Here is a 12,162-nt window from a genome sequence, read left to right as displayed (position 1 = left end):
ATCTAGTCTGGCTGTGGAAATGGATACATGTATAACATCGAGTCTGGCTGTGGAAATGGGTACATGTAGCACCATCTAGCTAGTTTTGCTAAAGACACAGATAGCACCATCCAGTCTGGTAAGGGATACAGGTACTATCATTTAGTCTGGCTGCTGTTGCAGGTAGAACCAACTTGACTGTTGATACAGATTGCAGCATTTATTCCGATATGGATACAGATAGCACCAACTTGTCTGGATATGGATACTGGTACCAACCACAAGCTGCTATCTTTGATTTTGACAAATGAAGCTGTCATCTAAGAAGTTTTGGAAAGTTCTCTTTCAAACTTCATATTAAGGTTTCCCTTACCCTTAAGTTGTACCTTTTTGATTTTTTGACTGATCCAAAAAATGAACTATTTAGATTTTGTGACTGATCCAAACAAAAAAAAAAAAAAAACAGTCAGGCAACCATCTTGGATTCTGATCATGAAGTATTGTTACTTCTACTGCAAGAGAACTGGATTGATCATTCCCAAATTTGCATGTAGGTTCCCCTTGGTCCCTCGTCATTTCTGATTTTATAACTGGAAAAAAAATGTAAGATTCCAGACGGATTTTTGTGGCCATCTCTGTTTGATGTTTATTTGGCCTTTTTCTTTCCTTTGGTTTTCCTCTTTATTTTATAAAATTTGAAAATTCTTGATCTTTAACTGTCAAATCCAAGATGGTTACTTGAATAACAAATTGATCAGCTTAATTCTTGCCCACTGTGATATTAATAACAATTTGTACATGCAGTCCTACTGCAGGAGTAGGATAAGCAAGCAACACATTTCATCTACTGAACACTGGATCATCGATTTCCTCCTGCAAAAATTTCGGTTGAATTCTAAGCAGCTATTTGGAAGGAGTAGAAGAAAATTTACAAACGGTGTAGAGGGGGTTGTAAAAAAGATGAACATCTTGCAATAAGTTACTTATATTTTAATCTTCAGCAGAGGGCTCTGTCTCTGCTTGCCATTAATTATAAATAAAAATAGTTTATATGTAGATACACAAGGAGAGACCATTCATCATGTGATGACACTCATTCTCATACAGCTGGGCCAGCTCTTGTTGCTACTGGGCACATTGGCTCACATCTAGGCTGTTACAGGTATTGGACACATTCCCTCACACCCAAGCTGTTACATCTACTGGACACATTTCCTCACATCCAGATTGTTACAGCTACTTTTACAGCTCACAAACCCATTCCCTCAAATTCTGGCCGTTACATCCACTGGACATAATTCTTACATCCTGGCTGTTACAATTACTTGACACATTCCCTCACCAAGGTTAATGTTGTTACAGCTACTGAACAGATTCCCTTATATCCAGGCTGTTAAATGTACTTGACTCATTCCCTCACCCAGACTGTTGAAGCTGCTGGATACCCTCACGTACAGGATGTTACAGCTCCCTCAAACCCAATTGCAGTTTCAGCTACTAGACAATTTCCCTCACATCCAAGCTTTTCACCATCCCTTGTTCCCAGGCTGTTACAAGTACTGGACACAATGTCACTTGCCCAGGCTGTTCAAATTATCAAACAACATCCCACTTACTAAACACTCAACTAACACAATATTTTTTTAAAATCAGATTTGAATTATTCTCTCTCCCTCTTACAGCACATACACACACAAGCTGTCTTCTGTGACCAAGCAAGTGTTATGTACAGGTCAGTGACCCTTGACTTCTATACAACTGTTCTGCAGTGACTAGGCGAGTGTTACACACTGACCATCACTCTTCCAACAAGCTGTCTGAAGTGAACAAGCAAGTTTTGTGTAATATAGGTCATAGTTACTGCGCTCTCCCATAGATTCTGCTCTGAGCATGTGTAAAATACAGGTCAAAGTGACATTTTTCTACATACATTATGTTTGTAGTGACACAGCGTTATATACTGGTCAGTAATTGCACTCTCACCTCCATACACTACCTGTCTACTGAACGATCAAGTGTAGCATACAAGTCACTGACCGCTCTCTCTCTCCCTTACGCACAAGCTGTCTACAGACACCAGTCATAGTGACTGCTCTCTCTTTCTCCAAAAGACATAGTTTGCCTACTGACCAAGTGAGAGTAATACACCAGTCATAGTGACTGCACTCTCTATCCAACACAGTCTGCCTACTGACCAAGTGAGAGTAATAATACACCAGTCATAGTGACTGCTCTCTCTATCCAACACAGTCTGTCTACTGACCAAGTGAGAGTAATAATACACCAGTCATAGTGACTGCTCTCTCTATCCCACACAGTCTGCCTACTGACCAAGCAAGCAAGTAATATACAAGTCACATTGACTGCTCTCCCTAAAACGCATTCTGTCTTCTGAAAGACCCAGTATAGTGTACAAATCACTGACTGACAGTGACAGACTGAATGTAATACACAAGAGCTGTCTTCAAGCTGAGCAATTGTAGTGACTGCTATCTCTTTCACACACAAGGTGTCTTCTGACTGACCAAGTGTAGTTTTCAAGTCACTAACCAATCTCACACACACACAAGCTGTCTGCTGACTGACCAAGTGTAGTATACAAGTCACTGACCGCTCTCTCCCTCTCTTTCACACGTTTTTTAAGGACCGACCATGTGACTAGTATACAAGTTACTGACCACTCTCTTCCACACACACAAGCTGTCTACTGACTGACCAAGTATAGAATACCAGTCACTGACCACTCTCTCCCACACACACAAGCTGTCTACTGACTGGCCAAGTATAGTATACCAGTCGCTGACCACTCTCTCCCACACACACAAGATGTCCACTGGCTGACCGAGTGTAGTATACAAGTCACATTGACTGCTCTCACACACACAATCTGTCTACTGACCGAGCGAGTGTAGTAAACAAGTCACAGTGACCGCTCTCTCCCACACACTAAGCATGCAGTGAGAAAAATGATATGCACCCAAAGTGTTCATAAGCAAGATGGAAAGTCAGAATGTGACTGGTCTGAACAAGACTGGTGGCATGTTACATGTATGTACAAAATATTTAGGCTTCATCTCAGATTTACCATCAGGTTAACATGACAAAATGTATGGAACAGGTGAAAATAAAACCATGCACAAGCTCCTCTAGACCAGAGATTTCTTCCTTTAAAATCATGGGAGAGGCCGAGATTGCCTTCATGTAAATCACATTGTTAGGACAGAAACAATATATCTAATTGTTACACAATTTGAATTTTTTCATCAGCATTCTAGGCATTTTGTGTTTTTTCTAACAACTTTTTTGCAAAGGCAGACATTTTTGAGAAGTAGCAATGTTTAGTAAATGAGCAAGTATTGTAATCATGTGTCCACCATCTTAGAACAAACCAGTCAAAACTATATTGTATGGCACATAACAGATTTAGTTGCTGACCCATTACTAACAAATGACCTTGATAAAAGTCACTCATTATCGGTGAAGAATCACAATGGCTAATCGATAATCAGAGATTGGTAATTTTTACTTTGTAAAAATATCAACAACACACTCATCACTAGATACTACCTTCATTTCTGAGACCTTATGTGGTCAGAGATACAAAGTTAATCTCATTTATTCACTGATGTTGATTATTAAAAAGAAATACTCTTTTTTTGTTAATAAAAAAAAAAGTTTGTTCTCTGGGGAAAAAATACTGATTGTAATCTAAATATGACCACTTTGATTGAGAAATAATTCATGTCTATTAGCAAGGACAGAAATAGCAATGCTTTATTAAGAACTACCGAAATAATAGCTGCTAACTGCATATTACCTTTTAGAGTAAAACTGCAAGGATGAAGTTCTAGAATTATACCCTTTGTGATCAATAGAATCTTACATCTGTTCTGCAAACAAGAGTATCTGCACTCAAGTGTAAGACATAAGCTTGAGGTCAGCACATTCCCATACTTTGAGAGAAATGAAATGCATGGCAAATAATTCTTAACATTGTTTTTCAAAATATGCTTCTACTTTACTTGGTTTTCACTTATTTTGAAACTATGATGAACCTTCCTTTATCGTTAATATAAACTAGTATATAAAAGACATGTTAGAGCGGCTATTATGCCCCACCATCATCCAATGAAAATAAAGAGGTGTTTTGGAGAATTATCATCTACTACTTTTCAGACTGGCATTAGTTGACCAAGGCTGACTACAACCAAAATTACTTAATAACAGACTTTGTGCAAACAACACAAATACATACCAAATTTCAGCTCAATATTCCTATCTAGCTCAGAAACTGGAAGTTTCTTGGAATTTTCTTTTAGTATAACTACTACAACCTTGGAGAAATATTTTGGCTGGAACTTGATAAAAACCTGACCAGCATCGTCTTATTACACAGCTACATTTTTTTGTCCAAAGTCTCTCTTTCCTCTGGCCATTTCACCCTTTTATAACCAGTGCATAATAAAGAAACCTTTTATCAATAAACACTGCCATCTATTCACTAATAGTACCAACAAGAGAAAGACTTGAGGAATAGGAGGTCACACATAAATGAAGATAATATCTAATGAAAGAGTGTCAATTTAGAAACCTAGCTTTGACATAAACAAAACACTACAGTTATAACATGAAGGGGCATCAGATTGAAATAACAATACCTGTAACAAATTTAACAAGCTTTTTTACAAACTCATAAAACACATCTGGGCTGTGCATTGAGAACTGTTATCAACCATCCATCCTATTCAGACAACTTTATGCTAAAAACAGCCAGTTACTATCAACAAGATCATGTTATGTTTTAATATTAAAACATCTTGATGAATACTTTGAAATGAAAATGCAAAGAAAAAAAAAACAAAAAAAAAAAAGGAAAAAAACTTTTTCAATGTCAAAAAAAAAGAAAAGAAATTACAACAGAGAAATAAATTAAATGTATTTTTTTATCAGAAAATATGGGAATTGTCTCCCTTTTCCATATATATTTATAAATTGTACAGTAAAACAAATATTCCTTCATTTAAACTGAAGATACAGTTTTCTTCATACAAATACTTAATTACAATTTCTAACAAACAGTTCCAACATAAAGAAGTTAATTTAAGCAACCTGTAAAAATTCATACTGAATGGCTGTCCATAAATCAACTATTAGTTTTACAATAACATGAACACCATCATTTGAGTTTGGATATTTTTCATAAAATAATTTTGTGCCATAATACACAACACTGCAACATTGTACATGCATTTCACGCATTTTTGCTAATACTAATAAATGTCTTTTGTAGTATTATAAAAGAAGACAATGAGAAATCCAGCAGAAATATCCATGTCATTCAATTACCATAGGGAAAAAAGGAATATCCAACACTTTTCAAAGGTTGAAAGGCAATGTAACATGGCAGAAAATTATTTTGTGAAATCTCTATCATTAACATCATTTTTTTCACAGGTATATTGGCTTTTTTGCATTTCAATTGTTACATTAAAATAAGGGACAGTGGAGCATCTCTATTACTGCATTTGATCTGATTAAGCAAAGGAAGCTCTACAACAAAAAATCATCATTTCCGGACTAGTGAATACAAAAGGAGGAAAATTCAATCAAGCTTTTAATCCTTTTTTTTTTTTGCGCGCGAGGATTTTTTCATTTTCCAAAACTGCAGTGGCAAATCTATCCCTACAACATCTCTTGTAAAAGTGTATTTTTTCACAGCCTTGTTTTCATCTCATTCCCTCTATAATCCACCCTTTCATACATGTTCATGCTTCATTCGCTACGGAACCCTCCACTGCTACAGGTAAGTGACCAATCCCACAACTCAAATGCTCCATTCACCAAGACTTTGGAAAATGGTGACCATAAGGCAGACTTCCAGTGTTTGATAGTAGAATGTTTTTTAAAACTCTAAACTTCTATAGTTTCAACAATATAAATGTTTTATCATGTTTAACAAAAATACAAGAATACATTAAGCTTGTCCTGTAACCTGGTGTGATGATGTCGGGTGATTATACATGAACGACAACCAAGATTTACCTGGCAAGAATTTCAACTGATTGCTGATATGGTGGCCATGATCTTAAGATTCTGCATGAACCTTGAATAATTAGAATTCAAGGATAATGCTAAGGAATACTTCTATGATTTATTGTTAAAATTGATCCAATAAAATCAAATCTCAAAAATGCATCGGCCAATCAGAGAAGTGAGAGACTATACAAATAGTCTACAACATTGAAAGTAAATGTTTACGACCGTGATAACGTTATTTTTCTTCAAGTTTTGATAATTTTTTTTTATGATTAAAACAGAAATCAATATCCTTGGTCAATCTGATATTGGGAACAAACAGCTATCTTCAAATTCTAAATGACCAGCAAAGTAACTTCATGTGTGCATGTAGCCAAATAGAGATTTTCATAAGTGAAATATGTCGGCTTCAGGTAACATGTGGATCATGCCCATCACTTATATAACAATTTTAACATCCCCAGAGTAATTACCAGGTATCAAACTCTGTCAAAACGCTTTCAGCTATTCTAGAACAGTAATCCTTAAAAGGAAAAGTTGATAACAGACACTAACTATAGCATGATATTGGTAGCTTGCTTTTAAATTAAAACTTCCTTCATATAGGCATAACAGTGAGAGATTTGTAATTTTGCCTAATGACATTTGGAATTATAGAGAAAAAAAATCTTTATTTCTACATTTCATGCAATTATTCATGTTATCCCTGTAAACTTCTATTTCTGCTATGCATGTGTTTTTAATTTTCAACTTATGCCATACTATAACTGATATATCTGAAACTCTCAGATGATACTCCGTATCTGCCTGACATCACCAAGTATAGGATTTAATGTCAATTGCAAATAAAGCTACTATACTACACTGGATGTATAACCTTTCATTCCTCGACAGGAACATCACCTAAGCTCTATCACCTTACAGTACACCTTATCTTTACATAGACATGGACTACACACTTCATCCACTTTTCAACAATATGGAGATTTTATAAACCAGTATTTGTTAAATTTCATATTTTTCATAATTTAAAAATTTTGAAATGTAAATAAGTGTCATCAATCCAATAAATTTCACTTCGAACATTATCCAGTGTGTTTGACAAGACTAGAAATAGATTGAACTATAATAGAGCTATCAGCCATTTCTCAAAGCTCTGTGTACTTCTGTGTCAGGAATGTAAATTGTTGTGGTTTTAAGTATGTACAGTGATTATGCCCCAATGATAAAGTTCCATATATTCAGTAATACTCACCAGAACGTAAGTCCACAAACTCAATCTGCTTACCCCTCTAAGTAATTCAGTCTTTGACATTTACCCCTCTAAGTAATTCAGTCTGTTGACATTTACCCCTCTAAGTAATTCAGTCTTTGACATTTACCCCTCTAAGTAATTCAGTCTGTTGACATTTACCCCTCAAAGTAATTCAGTCTCTTGACATTTACCCCTCTAAGTAATTCAGTCTTTGACATTTACCCCTCTAAGTAATTCAGTCTTTGACATTTACCCCTCTAAGTAATTCAGTCTTTGACATTTACCCCTCTAAGTAATTCAGTCTTTGACATTTACCCCTCTAAGTAATTCAGTCTTTGACATTTACCCCTCTAAGTAATTCAGTCTCTTGACATTTACCCCTCTAAGTAATTCAGTCTTTGACATTTACCCCTCTAAGTAATTCAGTCTCCTGCCATTTACCCCTCTAAGTAATTCAGTTTCTAACATGCCATACTCTAAACTATTGTAGTAAATGTGATTTTGATTATTTTTTCCATAGATGTTTGTTGTTTTTCATGCATATTATTTCATAAACAGCCAGTTTTGATAATTTATCACATATTGCCATATTTCTATTTGAACTTACATAGGCTATTACAGTAAATGAAATGCAAACAAAAACTTAGGCAAAAATAGAAATATTGGTTAATTTCCATTGTTTTAGAAAGTTACAAGATGTATAATTTGACATATTTTCAGTAATAGTAATAGTTGCAGAAAATGTAGATATAGAATCATATTTCTGTGATTTTCAAAAATTTTCAAAAATCATCCAATATTGGCACTTATTCGATGAGTAATTCAATGTACCAATTAAGTAACAAAAGTTCTTTTTAATATTACTGTGAACAAGAATTATTCTTGCCATTTAATTATCAAATTTAAAAGACATCACAGTTGGTAACAGGCCAGTCACATATTGACAATTTAGCCAGCTTACATTAATGTATGAAAAGTTTGGTTGATATGCTGGCATACATCTGAAAAATTTATGTCAGATAAGCTATGAGCAAGTTTTGTATAGTTAACAGCACGCTGGTTTACACTAACATAGGTCGTAATTTGTGAAGTTAATGTAAGCTAGCATATGGCTCATACCTTCCACATATGCAGGCATAAGTTGTAAAGAAGTTATGAATAGTGTACACATGCTCACATTACTGTTACTTGTAAGTTATACATCAGTTGAAATACGTCAAGATAACATCTATTGTTCCCAAAACCCATTTCTAACCACTAAGGAGCAAATGCTTAATGTGCGACAGAGTTTCGCTGAAAGTCATGATCTCAATCTCTTCTTGCTAGATCCTCTATTTCTTGGATAACATGGACTACTGACAGGTTCCTCATGTGAACTCTATTTTATATACCAATTCCCTTGAACACTGCCAATATACTATTAAATGGTTGCTGTAGGCTAGAAACATGTTCAGTAAGTTCTGTTGTCATCTGGGACATGTCAAATACATAGATACGTATCTTTAATCATTGATTTGTTCTGGATAAATAATATGTTATATGTATGTTTTACTTGTTATGAATAGGTTATGTATAAGCCCAAAATTAGGAGAAATGGCATCTGTAGTTTAGTGTATGCCAGCATTTCAAAAACAATGTTTCATTTATCATACACATAACTTCTGCAAATTGTCAATGCGTGACAGGGCCATAGAGTTTTTGATATTTCTTTTCAAAACTGCAGACAAATAAAAATATGAAGAATCCTATCAATGACTTAAGTCTATATAAGGCATTAAAGAAGTTTGATAAAAATGTACATAGTAATTTCACCTTAACTGGTAGATGATTTGAGTGTACTCCATGCTTTAAGGTTGTTTCATGCAAAAATCACCTTGATATGCCTCAATAATTAAAAGCCATCAACTACCAGAATGCATATTTTCACATTTAAGTAATAATTTCAGGAACACAAAACAAATTGCATTATCATCATCATAAATATTAGACAATTACAGACATTTCTAAGCCTGAAAGTTCTAAATTAATGAATTGTTACCATTGGTAAAATCTCTATTAAATAATGAAGAAGGTATTTTGATGGACAGACAGAAAGATAAACAGACAGCGAGGAGGAAGGCAGAAAAAAGAGATTCATGTTTCATGAATAAAAAAACTTTTCCAAAATCGAAAACATAGTATATAATATTATATATATACTGCATACACAACCAGTGAGAGCAGCACTGAAGTGATCAACAATCTTTTCCTTCACACTACTTAAGTCAACAAGTTCACCATCACATCTGTAAAATTGGACAAAAAAAGCTTCTTCTTAAAAACAACACAAGCATGAGGGTGATATTTAGCCAGCTTAGACTCTGGATTGAGTACATACACTTTACACGAGTGCTGAACTCCAAGATACTCCAGATACAAGCACATAGTCCACCCGGAGTGACCTTTATCGCTGGGCCGCTTGAGCGTGGGAGACATGGTCCTCCACTAATGGACAGGCAGACAGACATACACTGATGTTTATATAGAAGTAAGGCTGTTTGACAGACTGGGTGTACCTATTTAGGATCACTAGCGCGACTGTACCTAAACGTCACACCATGACGCTCGCTGTGTGTGTAGCCGGACGATCAGGTTGTACAACAGAAAATGGAAATATGCAGCACCTAGGGTGCCTACCCATCAGATGATTTACTATAACAACTGTTGTACCTTGAGCACAAAGACATTCTCCATAAATGTGGGGGGTGGGGGAATTAAAACGTAGTCTGCACAAATGTTTTCCCTCATAAAATGAGGAACACAATTTCTTTACAATATAAATCAGTGGCCTTAATATTGTGTAGCTCTCACACAGGAATCAATCACTTTTTGGTTTTATTCATTTTTTTTTGTATTTTTGTCACTTTTTTTTATCTCACAATACAAAGTAAAAGCATTAATTAGATGATGTTGTAATTCACGTCCCCAAAATCTGTATCACAGCTGGCTTTTTCCATATGACCTTTGACCTACATCCATAACCTTGACCGCGCCTCTCTCCTCTAGATGTCGCCAGCATGGTCACTATCAGACATGTCCGCCCGCAGGGGATTTGTTATTGTTACTACATACACTTGTCCCAGATGCTAGCACCGCACTATAGTCGGGTGGTCGGTCAAGCCCAGACGCATTATGCCGTCCAAGGTCTGTTGCACTATCATGTGTAACATGTACACGTGGAGAAGTGCCTACATTGGGAGTCACACTTCCACGGACACTAGTCCTACACTGATTTGGCTGACGCAGGCAGCCATCACTGTGGTGTTCATTGTTATTTGACAGATTGAAGCACTGCACCATCATGGAGCAGCCATTTGAGTCTTGCACCAGTGTCCCAGGGGACACTGTTTGTGGGGATGGGCCAAGGCCCTTTACAGCATAGTACGGCGGGGGACTATCCTTGTCGTACACTGTCTTGTTAGGCGGAGGTCTAAAGCAGGGTTGGTAGATCTCCTGTTTGGAGTGATGAGCCAGTTGTTTCTGGCTTTCTGCATACCCCTCCTCGCCATCCTGGGAGATGTGCACCGAGGTGGGCAGGCCTATCTCCATGCCTGTGCGCGCTGATTGTAGTAGTGTGTGGCGCTCCCTCATCAGGGCAATCTGTTGCTCCAGGTGGGCTGGCGTGGTGGTAGAACTGGGGGATGATGTGGTAGGCGGGATGAATACAACCTAACAACAAGAAAGGATCAATTAGAGCCACCATGCAAAGACAAACTTGCTAGAATAAAACATAAACAAGCAATTCAAAAGGGAAGTACCACCTTCAAAAATGAAAACATTTTCCTAAATTTTCAATCAAACATATTGACAAACAATTTTCAGCCTTTCTTTGTCCGCCCCATCAATTTTGACAGTGAGATACATGGGAAATGTATATTCTACCCAAGGATGTAATATTTGGAAAGACTCTGCTCTAATATACATCCTATTCCCTCTAGTGGAGTATTCATATCTCTTTAACCTTTGAGGTGCATTTCAGGAGCATAACCATAAGGCTATAACTATTGGAAAATGTGATCAATTTTTACACACAATACAGAAAAATAATGATGGTACATATTTTAAAATTGACAAGAGTATCAGTGAAATTGATAAAATGCTCCCCAAAAATGACTTCATTGGACATAAAATTTTAACAAAGTGCAAAAATTCTGTTATTAAGGGGATTCAGACACTTTGGTATAATGTACATCCTCTTAATATGACAGACACATTGATCAAGTTTTATTATCCTAGTTTAAATGGAAGCAAAGTTACTAGGAATGACATAAAACATAAAATTTCAACAACGGGCAAATACTCTGTAACTTAGGGGTATTTGACACTGACTTTGCTACATTGAACATGGTTAATGTATGACTGATGTATTATTAGTTCCATTACCCTAGTTTAAATACAAGCAATTTAAAGTTGTGCTCTGGATACACAATTTTCACAAAGAGCAATAACTCTGTAATTAAGGGGTTGCAGGCCATGAATTTGATGTATTACACATCCTCTTAGTATGACTGATATATACACCAATGTTCATTATCTTAGTTTAAATGAAAGTAAAGTTCTGCTCTGGGCACAAAAGAATTAACAAAGGGCTTTAACTCTGTAGTTAGGGGGATGCAGGCCCTGAATTTGGTATACTGCATATCCTCTTAGTATGATCAATATGTGCTCTACATTTCATTACACTTCCTTTAATTCAAGCAGTTATGCAAATAACTCCATGATTGAGGGGCAATGAACTTCTTTCACAGCTCATTGTCTTTGATAAATCTATACACCAAGTTTCATTATCCCAGTTTAAATGCAAGCAATTTAAAGATGTGCTCTGGACACAAAATTTCAACAAAGGGTAATAA

The 12,162-nt window shown here is 36.0% G+C and overlaps 1 protein-coding gene across 1 annotated transcript in view; it reads right to left on the bottom strand.

Annotated features, from left to right (window-relative positions):
* Positions 1-954: 954 nt before the first annotated feature.
* The window catches only part of LOC132555047 (uncharacterized), a 145,598-nt gene continuing 134,390 nt past the window's right edge, over positions 955-12,162 (bottom strand). Inside the window, exon 6 of the mRNA XM_060219387.1 lies at positions 955-10,978. Coding sequence (XP_060075370.1) covers positions 10,337-10,978 — 642 coding nt within the window. The 3' untranslated portion in view covers positions 955-10,336. The remainder of the gene's footprint in view (positions 10,979-12,162) is intronic.

Source organism: Ylistrum balloti, unplaced genomic scaffold (genome assembly GCF_031769215.1).
Source record: "Ylistrum balloti isolate Yb309-2 unplaced genomic scaffold, AGI_CSIRO_Ybal_v1 Utg370450, whole genome shotgun sequence".
Taxonomy (NCBI): domain Eukaryota; kingdom Metazoa; phylum Mollusca; class Bivalvia; order Pectinida; family Pectinidae; genus Ylistrum; species Ylistrum balloti.
This window is presented reverse-complemented; position numbering and strand designations above follow the sequence as displayed.